We start from the raw sequence: 20,710 nt of genomic DNA, 5'->3' as shown, positions 1-20,710 counted from the left end.
TTTATGTGTACACTGCATGCATGTAATTGTTACCATGCAGACATGTATGATGCATCTGTACTAATCACTCTATATATATTAAGTGACTGGCTGATAACTATATTTGCTTTTCTTTATTGCAAGTTAGTAGTTATTATGTATTTGATTACGATGTAAGACTTTTGTTGCTGCTTGTTTTTGTTGCTCTGTAGCTAGTTATACATTTTCTATATACATATATATTTTCTAGATTGATACATAGTTACATTTATATCCACCGTACCTTAATATTAAGCCCTTTTATACTATTATAATTTTATATACTTAATATATTGTATGTTATGTTGTACTTTACCTTCAGAGCTGTGTAATTGGGGTTAATTTTGTGTCTTGTATTTTGTATTGTAAGCATATGTACCCTGGCTTGTAAAATAAAAGTAATATGTGATAGTATTTCCTAATCTACTGTTAAAGAGCATTTGCTATATAGACTGCAGTCTCTGAGAAGTCTTGCTGTCGTGCATAAGGTTACACCCACAATGGGGTGGCTCCATCAGGATAATATTTGCTCCCTTATATCTGACATTCCAGTCAGTTGCTGACACTGTACTAAGCAATCTGCAGCCAGGACTTCTCTCTGAACATGGCTCGCCGTGCCCCGGGACTCTTGCGGACACTTCTGAACAGTCATCATGGTCACAGGAGCCTAAGGAATCATGCTGGAAACCAGACATTGCCTAATTGCTATATGAGGGGCTTCACATCCTCCTCCAAATGCCAAGATGCCAATTCCAACATTGGGTAAATAAAAACAACAACACAAAAAAAATCTGGGAACTGTATTAAGAAGAAATGCAATAGAATTAGTAAGAAAAAGGTTGTGGAAAATCCCTTCACAGAGTTAGTACAGGTTTTGATTCACTCAGTACCAATCTCTAAAAGTGATAGTTTTATTTTTGGAATGAAATGTTAGCTGATTTCTCATTCTAAGGGGACTATTTACTAAGCTTTGGCTGGAGATAAAGTCGACTGAGATAAGGTACCAACCAACCAGCTCATAACTGTAATTTTTTAAACACACTGTAACATGACAGTTAGGAGCTGATTGGCTGGTACCTTATCTCTGTCGACTTTATCTCCATCCAAGGCTTAGTAAATAGACCAGTAAATGTGATTCTGCTGTATAAATGTATGTGGATAGGTATCTCCATTGGCTCCCTCACAATTAGGACCTGATTCAGAGTTGCACGCAAGTCCACAACAATGGCGCATGTGACGTAGTCTGCATACACAACTTCCAGCAACTTCAAGCGATTCAGAGTCATAGAGATCTCAGCCGCAAATCCACTAGTGGTTTAGTGAGTTTAATGAGAAAGGAAGACAAACGTGCCATGGACGTGGAAACGGAAATGTGGGATATGCAGAGGTTAGCATACACAGAGATCCAGCTGATGGATGTATATGTGATGATGATGATCAATGCTGTATTTAGAAGGTTTGGGACAAGCAGAATACAATCCGATACCCAAATATGTTTTCAAACATCCAACGCGGTCCATGGATGCTGTACAACTCTGAATCAGGCTCTCAGAGGCGGATTCAATTGTTTTTTTGGTGACAATAATTAACGGGAACCTGACATAGCAATTAAGGGCCGTATTCAATTAGGTGCGAAAAGTCAGTTTTTGCAGAAAAGTATCGCGAGTGACGTCATTTCGCCTTGTGAAAAGTTTCCTCCGTATTCTAATCCGAAGAATTTTTGCCGGTGCGGAAACAATGGGACCTGCGAAAAAGTTTTGCCTATGATTAGGTGTCGAAAAAAAGTGCAGAATTGGGGATTTGGGGTGCAAATCTGCGGGAACCCCCCTGCACCCTTGGGACAGTCCTCCAAAGGTAAACTGCATCAAAAAAAGTTTAAAAGATTCTTTAGATCACCCCAAAAAAGTACTTTCATTTTGGGGGCGAAAAAGTCCAAAGTTGGGGGACAACATTAAAAACTAGCAAAATAGACTCCAGGGAGGTCCCCAAGTATGCCCCAGGTGTTTTAAGTTTGCAGGTGCTTGCTGCAGGTGGATTTTTAACGATTTTTATAAATTCATTTTAGCAACCTAAAAATATGCTAGCACCCATTTTCAGGTACCCCAAATTTGCTGAGACTAGTTATTTTCTTCAAAAAACCCCTGCAAAATGCTATTCTTTACCAATTATGCAAAGATGATAAATAGCAACTATTGAGTGCATTTAAGTACCCCAAATACCTTCAGCAGGGCGGTCTAGGGTAGTGCGGCTGGTGCCATCGCGCAGGGCACCACAGGTCAGGGGGCGCTGTTTGGGCCTGTCAAATTTCTGTTTATTATCATTCTTGCTTGTAGCTTCCTCTTATTTCATCCCCAGCATCCCCTGTCCTCTCCTATCTCTTCCCTGGCCCTTCCCCATGAAGCCATGGCCCTTTTTTGGGTGCATTATGTGTTTAAAAATGAGGGGGCGCCAATTCTCTTTCTGGCACAAGGCACCAAAAAGTCTAGTTACGGCTCTGGGTGTCAGGCTGATTTCCCCAAAACTGACAGTACTTTTCACATGTTAGAGTTTCACCGGGTCCCATTTTCGACGATTTCTAATTGAATACAGGGAAAAGCGGGCACGCGCGCAATACTTTTTCACATTGAAAACCAGCGATGTCGGCGAAAAGTCCGGCATGCGAAAAGTACAGGACTTTTCACCTGGAATTGAATATGCCTCTTAATTGTTTTGGGTGCCGGTTAACTATCGCGCTTGTCGCTCCCAAAAGCATCGGGTTTAGCTTCATAAAGCGGCTAAACCCGTCTAATGCGCTGGTTAGGGCGTCCAAACCAAAGATTTTTCACACATTTCTGATCATCACCACAGGAGGCTGCAAGCAGAAATGTCGGTGGCTTTCGCGCCCGAATGGGGCAATTATTGAATTGCTCCATCAGGTGCCAATTAAATAAGACACCCAAAAAAAACTATTGAATTACCCTTTTGTGTATAATTATGACTGTTTTCTGATATTCGTGGCTGTGTATAGTAAAATATTTTAGTCTGCTGTGATGTGATCAGCAAGTGCTCCGAATATGTCACCGTATATCTTTCTGCATGTGAAAGAGTTACATCAGTGCTGAAACTAGGATTTTTGTCACCCGGGCCAAGACAGTAATTTGGCGCCCCCCCTGGTAATGCCCCCTTCTGCAGTGCACCTATAGTAATGCCCCCTGAGGTAATGCCCTTGTAGTAGTGCCCATACAGTAATGCCCCTATAGTAATGCCCCAGTAGTAGTGCCCATATGGTAGTACCCCCATAGTAATGCCCCTGTAGTAGTGCCCATATGGTAATGCCCCCATAGTAATCCCCCTGTAGTGCCTCTTACACAAAACACCACCCAAACAATACTTACCTTAAACCCCGCTCCTTCGTCCGCCGCTGTCCGGTCAACCCGGCTGCTCCTCGGAACTATGGGAGAGATGTCATGATGTCTCTCCCATAGTGCCTGTGGGGAGAGTCGGAAGCTGAAGTTCAGGATGAGGAGTCTGGCGCCCGCTGATAATAAAATCTCAGCGAGTGTCCGGCTTGGAGCCCTCCTGTGGCACCGGACTGGAGGAGACTACCGGCGGGTGCACTTCTAGCCCCCCTGGTTACATGATTTGAAAACATATTCAGGCCCAGCCTATAAGCATGCCTTTGGTTAAATAGTACCTAAATTTAATATACTGTACAATATACAGCTGCTTACATTTCCTATTGAACTTTAATTTAGTCATGTAGGATTGCCCCTCTAGAATTGCTCTCATTCAAATGGTTTAAGTGTTAGAAATGACAGCAGGTCCTGCAGTTGTAGCAGCTGGTGCATGATTACAGACGCTGGGACTTTACATCCTATAGTGAGTTCTGTTCCAGCCGTGGTAGCAGCTGTTGTCAAGGAAAACCCACAAGTGTCTTCTTTTTCCCCTCCCCTCACTCGCCGGGTGCAGCTGTTAGTGGTCACTCTATTGGCACAGGCAAGTTTAAATAGCTTGTCGGGCGGGTTACCCACACCAGTGACTGTTCCAGCTTCGCTTTGTTAGTGACTTGTGATGCTGAGATGGGTTGGGTAAGAGATATTGCTGATACAGCTTCCATATATTGATGATCTGTTACTGACCATAGGTATTTCCTTTCCTTTCCTTTATTTGTCTGCTACCTGTCCCTGACCTTGGTGTGTTATCTCTAACCCTGATATCGGCTTGTATTATTTCATGGGATTGTCTCTTACATGTGTCTTATTAGTTAGCCATGCTATTGGTATAACTTGTTACTATATACATTTGTAGTCCAGTACTGTTCTTTGGTTCACTGGCAATTGGACACTTTGCATTTCAACTCTCCATCTAATCGTCAATAGAAGTTATCAGTATAATAAGGTGAAGTGTTATATTTATATTATCTACCTGTATGGACATTGAGTTGGTTTGTCTAAAGACATCTCTAAATATCTGCTTAGGGTCCTGTCTACATATAAACTTAAATAAAATCCTATTACTGATTAGCATCTACTACCTAGAGCTGAAGTCCTGGGGGCATCTGCATACCGGAGAGCGTGGTCAGATTTAGGGGGGATGACTGCTGCTACAGGTGGAATCCTTTATTAGTGGTCCTAAAGGTCTTATCACTTCTTGTTGGGTATCATAAATAACACTAAATAAATTGAGGTTACATATATTGTGCATATAACTATATTTATAGCTTGGCAGACTTTCATGTGCTGGCAGGAGCATGGCCACTTCAGTCCTCAGAAACATTCTGGGACATCATCCTGCTGCCAGCCTTACATTGGCTCTGAATGATCAGATGAGCCCAGTGTCACAAGCACTTCTAGCCACACCAATAGCTAATTTACATAATGGCTCAGGCATTTATGACCCAAGGGATACGGATCCTTAATAATGGCGGCAGTTCCGAGCAGGGCCCTCATGTGTTCTCCTTTCCCTTACTTTCATTGTATGCTCCCTATAACGACACCTAAGCTTTGGTTGCTGACGCACTGCTGTGCTATGATCGCGGATGCAGCAATGTTTATAAACCATGTCCCTCTCTTGCATTGTTTTGTACTGTAAGTCACTGTTTTCTTGTTTTGCTCATTTGGATGACACTGCAGAGCCTTTGTGGCGCCATAAAAATAAAAATAATAATTATACATAGACCCCTTACTGTTATAGAGCAGTAGAGATGTGGGGATGCCCTAGAAGTATTTGGAAATAATCGCAATGTTTGCCCATTCGTAGGCTCACATACTGTACTGTATGTGAGCCTACAGTATGTGAGCCTACAGTATGTGAGCCTACAGTATGTGAGATTTAGAACATTTGTGACAAACAAGTATTACTAATTATGAACAGCATATACATCAAGACAAAATAAATTGAAATATAAATACAACCATAATCATACCTTTAATGGTCCCAGTTTTAGAGAAAAAACATTAACTCCACCCTGATATCCCTAATGGCCTATAAATTGCTAACTATTTAATCTCATGTTACATTTACATGGTAGGAAAATATAGGAAGAGAAGTATAAAACAGTTTTCAAAGATGACAATAAAAAATACCAACAATAAAAACCCCAAAGGCATTATATTTTTTGGCTATGCTGAAACTAATGTATGTACATTTTAACCACACTGAGGATTATTTACTAATCAATGCTCAGAAGTGCTGATTTGCTGTCACACCGTTACCATTGTCTAACTTGCTCTTGATAGATGAATTACTTGCTGGTTTGTTGCAGTGGTATTTGTGCATATTTATAGCTTTATGCAATGGTAATAATTAAAGCCCACTATTTTTCACATAAATGTTAATAAGTAAATATATGTCCACACCTCATTATTTAAGTAAAAAGAATTCAAAATGATGTAAAAAAATATTGCTTCACTCAGGGCCTGATTCAGACCCGCACGCGAGCGCTATGCGCTCGCAAGCGGGTCGATGGTGGCCCAGTGCGCATGCGCACAACATAGCCAGCTCTGTTGTGCGCATGCGCGAGACCCGGATAGCGACGGGCAAACCATCGCTCCGGGTCTCATACCAAAGGGGGCGTGCTGTCAATGTTGAGTGACAGCATGCCCCCTTTGGTGGGCGGGCCAGGGGAGTGGCTGCCCATACGGAGGCATTCCCATGTGAACGCCTCCGTTTGGGGCTGGCCCCACTGACATCACGAGTGATGTCAGTGGGAGAGATTTCGGCTCTGTGAGAGCCGAATCTCTCTGGGGCTTGCGGCAACGAGACCCTACCACAAGGGTCTCGTCGTAAGCCTGATGGTCGCGATGGTCTTGACCATCGCAACCATCTTCCTGACCGCTCGCTATAGCTGTGGGTGGTCACCCACAGCTATGCGAGCGGCCAGGAGGCCGCTCTAAAAAACAGGCCGGCCCTGATTCAGAGCGAGCGCTCTGTCAGAGCGTCCGGCTCTGAATCAGGGCCTCAGTCAGAACTGATATTTGGCACATAAAGACACTGTTATTTTAAAGTAAGACTCTGTATAATAACGCTGTGTTGGAATTATAAGATCACTGTAGCATTGCACATATTACTGGGTGTGTCTGCAGTCTTTGAGGGAACTATCACAACTCTCTGATTCTTTATGGTTACATGAGAAAATCAACATCATATATGTTTATCACAACTTTTATCAGCAATTCTAGTAAGCATGAGGGGAGTCCAGGGTTAAAATAATACGCCAAGGTCACTCCGCTGTAACATTTCTTAGATACCAGGAGTTTCAAGTACACTTCAAAATTGATAACAATTGCCGGTCATTGACATTCTGTAATACAAAGTAAAATAAATACTAAAGGTCATCTTCATTTATTTCTTTAAATGTTCAATAAATTGTTCATGTGTTACAGTATCTGTAAACTTAGAACCCTTTCTTATTTGCATACAAATGTGTATTTTGTGAATATCAGGTGCTTTAATAGGCATCCATGTAAGTGTAGGATTTGGGCATTTACCGTTCTAGATGTGCACATGGAGCCTGATTCAGAGTCTTGCGCTAATGCAATTGCAACTGCGATCTCTCACGGACTGCAATTGCGAAAATATGCTAATGTCCTCCAAAGCTTACCCAAGCATAGGGACACCCACAGCTGCCTTCACATATCAGTCTGACAATGTGCATCAGCCTAAACATTGGGAACATGGATGCATTTCGGGCAGCCACGCAGCTTCTGAGGCAAGTCTGACCTGTCTCACACACTGTGGCCCTCATTCAGAGGCGGTCGGAGGATGCAAGCGGTCACTCAGAAACTGGGCGGCCGCTTGCATCCTGACCGGCCGCCTCTGTTTCGGTCGTTAGGCTGTGGGTTTACACCCACAGCTCTAACGACCGCTAGGGTGATGGTCGCAATGGTCAAAGACCTTTGCGACCATCGGGGCTTACAACGAGACCCTAGGGTAGGGTCTCACTTGTCGTAAGCCCCGGAGAGCTTCTGGCTCTGTCAGAGCCGGAAGCTCTCCACTGACATCACTAGTGATGTCAGTGGGGCCTCCCCCAAATGGCAGGCATTCCCATGGGAACGCCTCCGTTTGGGCAGCCACCCCCCCGGCCCGCCTTCCAAATGGGGCGAGCTGTCAATCAACATCGACAGCTCGCCCCCTTTGGAAAGAGACCCGCTACAATCGGCGCTGTCGGTCGTAGCGAGTCTCACGCATGTGCACGAAGGAGCCGACTCCCTCGTGCGCATGCGCACTGGTCAAACAGCGAGGCAGCCGTGCGGTCGTAGACCGTATGGCCACCTCTGAATACAGCCCTGTATCTCCTGACACACTGTGATCTCTCATTGGACCTCATTCAGAGTCGGTCATTGTGGCCACTCGGTCGTAAGGTAAAAGGGGCCGGATATGCAAATGAAGCGCTCGCAAGTTGCATCGTTAAGATGGGATCATTAGCTGGACGAGCGAGGGGAGGATGCGGCCGTAAGACTAAAAACACGCCCCCTTCTCCTTCGCAATACACGTCATCTCCGGGCATATAAGGATTAATCGAGACCATCGGGAACCATTGAAGCTGGTCGTAGAGCTTAAGGTTGACCATACCCTCTCTTAAGCAATACGATCAAGTCAGTGTAAAATCTCCCATGTCACATGTGCCATGACACTACTTAGTTAATTATGCACTCCCATAAAACGCCGTTTGCATAGTCAGGCACGCCTGCGTTCGGATCTCCACTCCCCCGTTATCAAGCACCTTCCCCTGTTACTACCCACAAACGCCTCATCCTGTCACTCAAACTAACGACCTGGCCAAGTTGAAGGAGAGAGAAATTTCCGATCGCAACAGATAGTTTGCGCACCCGCATTGCGAAACTTACGCATGCGCTGTTTTGAGAACATCGCTAGGTACGACCAAGTGGCCACTTACGACCGACTCTGAATGAGGTCCATAGTGCCAAGAAATCTGCAATAGCTAATTTATACACGCCCATGAAACAGCACTGAAACGTTCAGACCCGCCTGCGTTTGTCTACCCAGCTCCCCCCAAACGCTGACTACCTGTCTCTCAGTTGGTGAGTAAAACAAGGCTGTGCATGCGCAGTGCAGATTTTACGCATGCGCAATAGTTTAAAAATCGCTCAATCTGCATAATTGTTGGCATTGTGCAAATCTCTGAATCAGGCCCATAGTTTATAAAATAAATGTCAACAAATTCTCACACAGTAGTTGCATATTAAAAAAATAATAATAAAAGGGACTTTGACTAATTCTGCATTTGTTCAGTAGGTGTGATAGGGTTGCACATTAGTTACATACTTGCATTTGTTCAGTAGGTGTGATAGGGTTGCACATTAGTTACATACTTGCATTTGTTCAGTAGGTGTGATAGGGTTGCACATTAGTTACATACTTGCATTTGTTCAGTAGGTGTGATAGGGTTGCACATTAGTTACATACTTGCATTTGTGAGCAGGATTAGAACACTGCAGGAAAAAATTAATCTGTGTGTTGTCTATAGTCTGAAAGTTTGTAACAGTAACCTCTTATTGTAATTACTGAAAACAAAATGCCTTTAATGTGCAACTATTGTATGATAGTAGGAATTGTCTTCTGTAGCACTAATTTCTGGTAACTCATTGGTCACAGTGGTTACATAGCTTGTGGCATGGACATTCAGAGAAATGTGGCAGCAGTAAATAAACAACTTCAGATAGAGGGGAAAAATTTATAATTCTAGAGGAGGGTTCAGGTTCAGAACATCAGTAAACTGCTTCAGAACATCAGTAAACTTGTTCAGAATATTAAGTAAACTGACTTAACACTTAGGGGCCTATGTATCAAGGTGTTTGTTACATAAAAGTATGCAGAAACTGCAAAAGAAGTCTTGGACTTCTGTGAAAGATTTGTACAATTTGTCAGGAACAGTGGCATAACTATAAATTTTGCTCCCCACTGCCAAAAAAGTTTCCGGCTCCCTCATGACGTCTCTCCCATAGTTCCGAGGAGCATCTGGGCGGACCAGACGCTGGCAGACGTAGGAGTGGGGTTTAAGGTAAGTATTGTTTTTTGTGTGTAAGCAGCACTACATGGGCATTACTATTGGGGCATTACCATATGGGCACTACTACAGGGGCATTACTATGGGCACTATTAAAGGGGCATTACTATGGGGACATTACCATATGGGCACTACTACAGGGGCATTACTGTATGGACACTACTACATGGGCATTGCTATATGGGCATTACTACAGGGGCATTACTATATGGGCACTACTACAGGGGCATTACCATATGGGCACTACTACAGGGGCATTACTATATGGACACTACTACAGAGGCATTATGGGCACTACTACAGGGGCATTACTATGGGGGCATTACTATATGGGCACTACTATAGGGGCTTTACTATGGGGGCATTACCATATGGGCACTACTACAGGGGAATTACTATATGGACACTACTACAGGGGCATTACTATGGGGGCATTACTATATGGGCACTACTACAGGGGCATTACCTCAGGAAGCATTACTATAGGTGCACTACTGCAGGAGGCATTACTATGGGGGAATTACCAGGGGGAGCGCCACATTACTGTCTTGCCCCGGGTGACAAATATCCTAGTTTTGGTCCTAGTACATAGACCCCTTAAAGTGCTATATCTTACTAATATAATACTTCAATAAACTGTTACTTACTAATGAAACATGTATATTTTCATTTCTTCAAAATTTAACACTTTTTAGTGTCCTCAGTGGCTGAGGTATAGATGCCTGCTCATTCCTTCCCTGACTGACTGACTGCCTGACTAACTGAACAAGGGAAATGTTATTCCCACCTTTTTACACAGCAGCTGCAGGTGCTGCTATGCCAATGTGACAGCTGCTGAGACCTCCCGCACAGTACCCACCATTGTGAGGAGACATGTTTGCAGAGAATATGTACTGTAGACATACTCCCATGGTAATGCTGGGATGTAGTCAGGAAGCCGACGGTCTAAATACCGACCGCTGGCTTCCTGACTGTGAAATCCCGGCAAGGAACTAATGACAGGCGTCGAAAACCCGAGACCTGTCATTAGAGTTACGCCAGGAGCCTGACACCCGGCATACCAAACGAAGGGGGGAGGGTTAGGTTTTAGGGCTCCCGGGGAGACTTAGGATTAGGCACCCCCCCAGGAGGGTTAGGTTTAGGCTAGGGGAAGGGGGGTCAGGGTTAGGCATCCCCGGGGGGAGGTTAAGGTGCCCACACACATACCGACTTTTCATCCAATTAGGCCGATTTCGACGAATCGTGATGACGAATCATGTAAAAAAGTACAAATCATGAGTTTATACTCACGAGCACGATGCTGATGCGCATCCCCGCTCGTCGTACATCGCATCCTCTGATCTGCCGTGCTGTAGGGCAGATTAGCCAACCATGAACACGATGGAAGCCGATCGTGAGGGTTTTTTCCCTCACGATGAATCATACGATTAATCACAAAACGCGGAATTTGACTGACAGGAGCCTGGACACGCCCCATTGCCATCTTGTGCAGCATCGTGTATGGAGCAAGACAGTCGCACATTGAGGAGCCTGCACACTGTATTCTTGTTTTGGACAATTTTTGGTGAGTATTGGTACAGTTTAAATACAACCACACTGACCACCAATATGTGCTCCCCACTGCCCACCAATGTGTGCCCCCGGTTAATAAATGCATGACCCAGCCACCGCCCATCGTAATGAGGCGGGCGGTGGCTGGGTCATGCATTAAGCTCCCACTGCCCACCAATGTATGCCCCCAGGTAATAAATGCATGACCCAGCCACCACCCACCGTATTGAGGCGGGCGGTGGCTGGGTCATGCATTAAGCTCCCACTGCCCACCAATGTATGCCCCCAGGTAATAAATGCATGACCCAGCCACCACCCGCCGTATTGAGGCGGGCGGTGGCTGGGTCATGCATTAAGCTCCCACTGCCCACCAATGTATGACCCCAGGTAATAAAAGCATGACCCAGCCACCGCCCGCCGTAATGAGGCGGGCGATGGCTGGGTCATGCATTAAGCTCCCACTGCCCACCAATATGTGCCCCCTTACCTAAACCACATCATGGGCCCACCTAATACTTAATTAGAAAACCAATCAATTTTTTTGTAAATCAATAAACAAAAATATTTCAAGATAAACAAATACATTCCAGGAAGATTATTAATATTGAAATAACATATTATATTAATAATAAACATGTTTAAAAATCAATTCAATACAGATAAAATAAAATATAACAAAAAATAAATAAATAAACACGTATTTTACAAAATAATCACCATACATTACATTTAAAAACACACATTATTTAAAGCTGGGGGTGTTCTACCTTTCGGTCTCCAGCTGTTGTGGAACTACAGATCCCAGGATGACCTGCCACCCACCTTTGAAACTGTGTTTAGGGCATCCTGGGATCTGTAGTTCTACAACAACAACAGGCCCAAAGGTGGAAAACCCACACTGTCAAACAAAGAAAAACATTATATTACCAAGCAATGAACACATGACATTCCTGTAAAAGAAAACACAATTAGAATACCATAACAAACCTTTAAAAACCTGTGTAAAAGAAAATATTAAAGCATTAAAAATGTGAACTATAACAACATTACATTTTTAAAACCTGTAAAAAAGAAAATATTAAAACATTAAAAATGTGAACTATTACAACATTACATTTTTAAAACCTGTAAAAAAGAAAATATTAAAACATTAAAAATGTGAACTATAACAACATCACATTTAACAAAACTATATACACAAATATTTGAATGTCCTTTTTTTTCTACTTCATAGATAATGTCCATACATTCTGAACGTGAATTCGTTACAGGATTCATTGAAATCCTGCACTCGAAAGACTGTCTGTGGAAGATCAGTTCTCGGAAGTACCACAACAAGTCGCACAAGTTGGCCGCACTAGAGGAACTTTTGGAGTATATACGAAAAAAATACATATCTGACGCAGACCTGAAAACTGTATGGCAAAAGATTCAAAATCTCAGGACAGTGTACATCATAGAAAAAAAGAAGGTGGATGACTCAAAAAAAATCAGGAGTGGGCACAGATGAAATATATAGTCCTGCGCTGTGGTACTACCATATGATGTAATTCATCAGTGAACAAGAGCCTCAAAGGGAATCTATCATCTTGATGGCTGAGCGTGAGGGAGAAGAGGAGGGTGCAGAAGTCTTGGTAAGTAGTGACACAGTTTAAACCAAAATCCTTAATGTTTTTGTTGTTAAATCCCAAATGTCCAATTTAGTCAGTAGTTCCCAGACAGTTCTCCTGCCATGGTACAGCGCCTGGTCCATTAAAATAGGTCATGTACTCCTCCCTCACTTCTTTGGCACATGCGGTGGATGTTGTTGTAGTTGGTGGTGCAGACACAGATGTCAAATTTTCAATGTCCTCCAGGGGTCCTACATCTTCTGGTCTAGGTGGGACTGGTCCTCGTTGAGTAGATTTTCTTTGCAGAAAGTTGTGCAGCACACAGCACGCCATCACGACCCAGTCTTTCTTCTCCACACGTAGATTGATGGTGGTGTGGAAAATGTGGAAGCGGTTGCTCATTATTCCAAACACATTTTCCACAATGCGCCGTGCCCGGGATAGACGGTAGTTGTAGATTCTTTTCTCTCTGGTCAGACCCCTCTGTGCAAATGGCTTCATCACATGTTCATGTAATGCAAAAGCCTTGTCTGTGACGAAAACATAATTTAGATCGTGCTTTGTCTGGTCCAGTGTGGGCAAGTTGAGGGTTTTGTTGGCGAGTCTCTAGTAGAAAGCCGTCTTTTTGAAGGACCCACCATCCGAAGCACGGCCATTCTTGGCGATATCCACAAACAGAAATTCGTAGTTGGCATTCACCACTGCCATAAGAACAATGCTGAAGAATCCTTTGTAGTTGTAGTAATATGATCCGGTGTTGGCAGGTGGGTTGATGCGGATGTGTTTCCCATCGATGGCTCCTCCGCAGTTAGGGAAATTCCAATGTTGTTCAAAATCTTCCGTGATGCTGGTCCACTCCTCCACGGTGTTAGGAAACTGTAAAAATAGTAAAAAAGGGATTAAAACATGACTATAATATTTTTTATGTCTTTTTTCCCTATATAGACTCCCACCCAAGACCCTGATTTAGCATCCACACCGGACCTCAGTCTGCTCGGTGGTGACAGTGAGCCGGAGAATACCACACAAGTGGAAACTCTACTTCCACCTGGACCCTCATCTTCTCAACAACCCCAAAAAAAGAAAAAAAAAACAAGGGAGAAAGGAGAATCTTACTGAACATGAGGACAATTTTTTCCAAAATGCAGAACGGCTGCTGCAGAAACCCCCAGATGCAATAGATGATTTCACAGCTCATGTGAACAGCACATTGACAAATATGGATACAGATATCCAAAGAAATTTTCTAAGGTTAAACTACGACCTGTTGAGTCGCTGTATGAGCAAAAATATCTCAAATTCTACATTGCAGATCCAATGCTATTTTCCCCTGCCCCAAATAGGTATATCCGTCCCCCCCACCCAGTTAGATATTACTCCCCCACCAAGCACCAGCACGACCTTGTATAATGCTCTGCTGGATGCAGCGGATGAGTCGCCCCAATATACAGAGATGTAAATTGTGTCTTGCTTTTAATATCATCAAATTTTATGAATTCTAATAGGTGCTTGCTGCATGGGATAGGGTAGTGATGACGCCATTTGGATAAGGCCACTACGTACATGGCACAAGTACACATTGCTGGAAGCCGGGGCCACAATGTGTACTTGTGCCATGTGTGTATTGGCCTGTTCAAACTGGCGTCTGACCCACCCTATCACATACAGCCGGCTACCTATTGGGATTCATAAAATTTGGTGATAATGGCCCTCATTCAGAGCCGCTCGCTAGCGGCCGTACGCTCGTTCCGAGCGATGTTCGCACATCTGCGCATGCGTACGGTTTTTAGTACGCATGCGCGAACCAGTCAGTGCGGCCAAAAATCGTTTGTACGCTATATAGCGAGTGCCTGCTATTTTGAGTGACAGAATGAGGCGTATGTGGGTGGTAACAGGGGAAGGTGCTTGTAAACGGGGGAGTGGAATTCGAACGCAGGCGTGCTTAAAGGTCAAAACGGGCGTTTTAAGGGAGTGCATAATTAATACAGCAGCGTCATTGACCATGTCACTTGGTTTTTTTGAACACAGAACTGCTCGCAAAATAGCGGTTGAAAAAACCAACCACAAGAATAGCGAGCAGTTCATACGCTGGTCGATGTACTCGATTAATCTAATAAATAGCGGACATGACGTATGGTGCGAGCGGCCAGGGGGCGTTTTTAACAAATAAACGAGCGTATGTTTTGCACGCTCGTTCAGACTTAGAGGTGTGAACAGACTGCAATTTGCGAACGGTTCATTTGAATAGCCACCCCTTGTTTTTGAACGAACGACCGCAAATAGCGAACGGCTCTGAATCAGGCCCAATGTTCTTTTGAGAACTTGTTACAAAAAAAGATTTTGCACAAATTTAGTGCACACTTTCAGTTGCCTACAGGTCAGTGCACATTGTACTAAATTAAGGCTATTTTTTCCTTTATGTTGAGTAAAAAATAAAAAATTCTTTAAACAAGAAACCAATGTGTGGTGTTTTTTTTTTACTTACCTTGCAATAATGGTACTGTAGCACTTTTACGATGGCTTTGCAGGTCTCTGGAATTATGACGCCCAAGGACTGAGGTGAGATGAGTGTCCTAAACTTCAGGTCTTCAAATGACCTTCCTGTAGCCAAGTACCTCAGGGTAGCCACCAGTCTGTCTTCAGCAGGGATTGCCCTCCGCCACCTTGTGTCCTGTTTATGGATGTGGGGGTCACCAGATGCAACAATTCTTGGAAGGTGCCGTCATCCATGCGCAGGTAGTTACGATAGTCGTCCGGGTTGTTCTCCTTGATCTCCATCAGCAGGGACATGTGAGAGCGGGTATCCCTTTGTAGAAGCCACTCCTTGGTCCAGCACGCTCTCGTCCTTCTTCGCTGGGCCCTCTTCCTAATCTCCCGGACCCCGGCTTCAGCGACCAACACTCTATACCGATAGGGATGCATCAGTATAGAATTCAGGAACAGGATAGAATCAGTGGCGTAAGTTCATCCCAGAGGCCTGGAGGCAAGTTATAATTTGGTGCCCCCCGTCACAGCCGCTGACACTGTAATGTAGCAATTCACATGCAGACAGGCTATATATAGATGAAGGCAGCAGCTGATAGTCTGACATTGAGCTCTCTACTAGTGTTTGTGGCTTCTCAGGTGCCGGGAAGGGGTGCCATGTATTGGGCGGCTGTGACGGAACACTCCGGGGACATAGTTACAGCCTTAAGTGGGGTGAATATGTTGTGGACAATGCTGGAGGTGCCCCTTCAGAGCTGGAGCCCGGCGGCAGGCGCCTCCATTGTCTCCCATAGTTCTGCCCCTGGATAGAATGCAGGTAGGTAGCACACACTTGCAGGTAGAATAAGCTTTGTAAAAGGCAAGTCAAATACAAAGAGCACAGTAACAATGTACAGGATTCAGCAGGAATACACCTAGCCTCATCTAGTAGCAGAGCAGAATGCATACGATCCGATAGATCGTGAGAACGTAAAACAGATTGGGTGTCTTTTTTCCAAAATCGTGATCACGACAGCAAGGGAGCTCCCGTGAAAGTTCATGAGGAAATTGGACAAGAAATCAGACCGTGAGCACATTGGTATGTGTGTGGGCACCTTTAGGGTTAGGCACCCCCCCTGGAAGACTTAAGTTTAGGCTGCGGGGACGGGGGTTAGGTTTAGGCACTTAGAGAGGGATTAGGGTTAGGCACTTGTGGGGGGGGAGGTTAGGGTTAGGCACCCCTAAGGGAGGGTTAGGGTTAGGCGGGAAAATAGGGTTGGTTATACTTACCTTATTAGTGTTCGGGATCTTCACCCCTGCGTGCTTCCATGTGGCCGGCAGTATTACCTACTACACCCGACTACGCAATTGTGTCATTTTGGCCCCGCCCGCTACACAAAGCCGATTGTGAAGCAGGGGGCGGGGTCATAATTAAGCGATTCAGCGAGTATCGCATCATCGGCTCCCCTTCTGCGGGGGTTTGTGTGGGAATTGCGGGGGGTCTGCGCTGGCCAGGAGACTTGCTTGCTTTACCGGGGGGCCGAAAGCGCCACATGATTTTCGGGAGGCTCCCGGTCGAATCGGGAAAGTAGACAAGTATTAGCATTAGCAGGGGAGCATGTCTGCGGTCTGGGTACTCTGCAGACATGTCTGCCCTCCAGCAGCAGCAGTGGGAGGCTCCATTTGGCTCAGCAGCTGTCACATTGTTTACTAAAGCATTACATTAGTAAGAAGTAGCAGTTTAAGTGTTAAATTAGTTTACTTAATATTGTGAGCAAGTTTACTGATGTTCTGAAGCAGTTTAGTAATGTTAACCCAGGGGGTCCCATGTTCTGGACTTGAATCCAAGTGGAGGTATTTCCTATAGCAATTTAGCAACCAATCATATAATCATGACATTGAATTTCATTTGTTAGTTTCATGGTCTACTGAAAGGTATGAATTCTGCCATATTGACAATCATAATGTCGACATGGAGGAGATCGACAACGGATTTCCGGCGCCAGCATACCGACAAAGTTAAAATGCAGCTTAAAGCATTTTAACGGTTTTGGCAGTATAACTGTAAACATGCTGATTTATGAACATGTTAACAGTTATACTGCCGACAGTGTTAACATGCTTAAACTGCATTTGACTTTATCTGTATACCGCCAACGGCATTCTGCAGCCGCTCTCCTGCACGTCGACATTATTATTGTCAATCAAGCATATGTATCCCCACTGAAGGTATAGCACTGGTATCATATCAGTGCTTTATCAATTACTAATAATAATAATATGCATTGCCATTAAATGTTTTGTACATTTCCGCCACCATTTTAGACACTATAGAAGTTGCTTTATGTGTTATTTGTTACTGGTGGGTGGAAGAAGGGGCAGGGATAATTATTATAAGTTTTGTTTTTAACAAAGCTGCAGATTAGAATTACAAGATCCTGGTTTGTCTTAAGATAGTAAAATGTATGCTGCTAATTAATGCCCAACTGAATCAAGTATGCGAGGGAACAAGAAATGCATGTTTCATGGTTACTCTAACCTAGGACCATGAAGCCAGATTCTAAAGTCATTTTGGGGGAAAAAGCACATACGAAAAGTGGGGCCACCTAGATCATATTCTAACTGTATAATAAAACAAATCTCTATTCTTCTCCCCCATGCAGAACCTCAGAAGATAATTTAACAATTAATTTTATAAACCGTGATGGCGATACGCTGACAGCAACAGCTAAAGAAGGGGAGAGTCTACTGGAGGTGGTCATCCGTCATCATCTAAATATTGATGGCTTTGGTAAGAAATTAAGCTGCTATTCTGTACTTAAAATAAATTAGTTAAATAACAATAGGAAATAAAACTCACTTTTATAGATTCATAATTCCAACTATGTAGTGTATTTTGTTGTTGACTTTGTTGTTAACCACTTGCCTGGCATGGTCGTATCAGATACGACCAGTCAGAAAAGCTCAGTGGGCGGCTGCTGGAAGATGATCTTCTAGCAGCAGCCTAGATAGGAGGGACCTCCTGGTCCCTCCCAGTGGCGGATCTAGACTTTACTTTTAGGGGGGACGGTTTAATAGTTAATACCGACTCCTCCCCTCTCTATTCATTACAAAGGCTCCCCCCGGCCCATCATGTGCACCAGACCCTTCCCCCCAACCCCACTGATATTCCTCACAAAAACAGACTGACAGCACTCTTCTGAAAAAATGACAGGCATGCATAGACCCCCCAAATAAATAATTTGATGCACAAAGGCTCCCCCCAGCCCCACATGTGCACCAAATCCCCCCACTGATATGCTCCACAAATACATACTCACAGAACTCTTCTGAAAACATGACAGCAGGGCCGGTGTTAGTGTGTTTGGCACCCCCTGCAAACAATAAATGTGAGCCCTCCTTCAAATAGGAGAGGCAGTGGGTGACACTGGGCAGTGGCAGTATGGGAAACGAAGCAGGCGACACTAGGGAAAGGCAGTGGATAATAGGCAGTGGGTGATGCTGAGGAGAGGCAGTGGGTAACACTGGGGAAAGGCAGTAGGGGACACGAAGCGGGTGACATTAGGGATAGGCAGTGGGTGATGCTGAGGAGTGGCAATGGGTGACACTGGGGAAAGGCAGTGGGTGACACTGCGGAGAGGCAGTGGTCAATGCTGGGGACAGAAAGTGGCAGATTGTTAGAGGCAGTGGGTGACGGGAGGATGACGGGCAGAAGCAGTGGGTAACGGAGAGGGTGATAGGCAGTGGGTGAAAGAGAGAGGGTGACAGGTAGTGGGTGAGAGGGAGTGACAGAGAGAGGCAGTGGGTGATGTCAGTAGAAGGTGAAAGGCAGTGGGTGACAGAGTGTGACAGGGAGGTAGTGACTCTAAGGAGAGGCAGAGGGTGAGGCAGTGGATAATAGGAAAAGATAATGGGAGGCAGTGAGGTAGTGGGTGACAGGAAGATGCAGAGGGTGTCAGGAAAGAGTGATGGGTAGAGGCAGTGGTAGATGGCAGGAGAGGCAAAGGGTGACAGGGAGAGGCAGTGGGCGACACCAGGGAGAGGCAGTGGGCGACACCAGAGAGAGGCAGTGGGTGACTCCAGAGAGAGGCAGTGGTCGATACCAGGGGAACACTAGGCTGGAAAAGGGGGTACACTGGGTTGAATGAGGGGGGACACTGACAAGACAGTCTGGGTGTTCTTGCTGAGGGGCAGTTAGATGGGGCAGTGGGTTGATTGGGGATCGAAGGGAGGAGACACTAGGCTGGCATGGTGGGAGTCACTGAGATGAGGGGTCAGTCAGATAGTGGGGAACACTTGGCTGGATGGGGGTCACTTTGGGGATAGGGAGACTGGGTAGGATGCAGAGGGGCAGTGATATAGAGGTGGGAGGTGGGAACACTAGATGGAATGATGGGGTAACTGTGACTGGATGGGGGTTCTAGGTAGGGGGCAGTGGGCTGTTTGAGGAGAGAAGGAGGGAATAATGGGCTTGCAGTATTGGAGACACTGGGATGGGGGAACAGTAATGGTGGGGAACACTTGACTGGAGAATGGGCAAACACTGTTGTGTTCGGAAGTACTAACCTGCTGCTGTCCCATATCTGCCTGGCCCTGCACACTTGCTGCAGCCCTTCAGCTCCAGCTGCTGCTGCTGTCATCCGGGAGCGTGTCCATGGCTGCCTTTCCCTGGCGGTGCGATGCATGCGACCCGGATTAGTGGGAGGGGAAGGACTGGTGCTGTGCTGTGTGTCGTCAATGTCAGGAAACCACAGTCAGTGAGTGGCTGGGCTGAGAGTATACAGCAGGCGGAGCCTCAGTCCAGCTCCGTCTCTGCTCAGGGGCAGAGGCAGATACAGCTCACTGCCTGGCTGCCATACAATTTGACAGCGTAGACTCAGCCGCTCAGCAGCAGGTCAGGCGCAGCGCAGAGGAAAGGAAGGGGAAGGGGGCGAGGGGAGCAAGATCAGCAGTGCCGCTGGTGGTGGTGAGGGACTGCTTAGCCAGCGCAGTGGGAGGATATGAGATAAGAGGGGAGGAAGGGGGCGGGCCAGGAGAGAGTATAGCAAGGGGTGGGAGTATGTATAAAGAGCCACTCAGGGCCTGATTCAGAGCCGGATGCTCTTTCAGAGCGCTCGCTCAGAATCAGTGCCCTCCCTCTCTTTTTTTAGAGCGGCTTCCATGCCGCTCGCATAGCTGTGGCTGACCACCCACAGCTATAGCGAGCGGCCAAAAAGATGGCCGCGATGGTCAAGACCATCGCGACCATCGGACTTGTGACGAGACCCTTGTGGTAGGGTCTTGTTGCCGCAAGCCCTGGAGTGCTTTTGGCTCTATCAGTGATGATGTCAGTGGGGCCGGCCCCAGACGGTAGGCGTTCCCATGGGAACGCCTCCGTCTGGGCAGCAACGCCCCCGGCACGCCCACCAAAGGGGGCGTGCTGTCACTCAACATCGACAGCATACCCCCTTTGTAGCGAGACCCATAGCAACGGCTTGCCCGTCGCAATGCGGGTCTCGCGCATGGGCACGACGGATCGAGCTCCCTCATGCGCATGTGCACTTGGCCAACATTGACCCGC

At 45.6% G+C, this 20,710-nt stretch overlaps 1 protein-coding gene and 1 pseudogene across 1 annotated transcript in view; one reads left to right on the top strand and one right to left on the bottom strand.

Annotated features, from left to right (window-relative positions):
* Nucleotides 1-611: 611 nt before the first annotated feature.
* Nucleotides 612-20,710, top strand: part of LOC148508637 (adrenodoxin-like) — a 50,940-nt gene continuing 30,841 nt past the window's right edge. The window contains exons 1-2 of the mRNA XM_088444206.1: nucleotides 612-780; nucleotides 17,814-17,941. Of these exons, the coding sequence (XP_088300332.1) occupies nucleotides 623-780; nucleotides 17,814-17,941 (286 nt within the window). The 5' untranslated portion in view covers nucleotides 612-622. The remainder of the gene's footprint in view (nucleotides 781-17,813; nucleotides 17,942-20,710) is intronic.
* On the bottom strand, nucleotides 12,778-13,395 carry LOC148508638 (uncharacterized; annotated as a pseudogene).

Source organism: Taudactylus pleione, unplaced genomic scaffold (assembly GCF_031769625.1).
Source record: "Taudactylus pleione unplaced genomic scaffold, aTauple2 ptg000352l, whole genome shotgun sequence".
Taxonomy (NCBI): Eukaryota; Metazoa; Chordata; class Amphibia; order Anura; family Myobatrachidae; genus Taudactylus; species Taudactylus pleione.
This window is presented reverse-complemented; position numbering and strand designations above follow the sequence as displayed.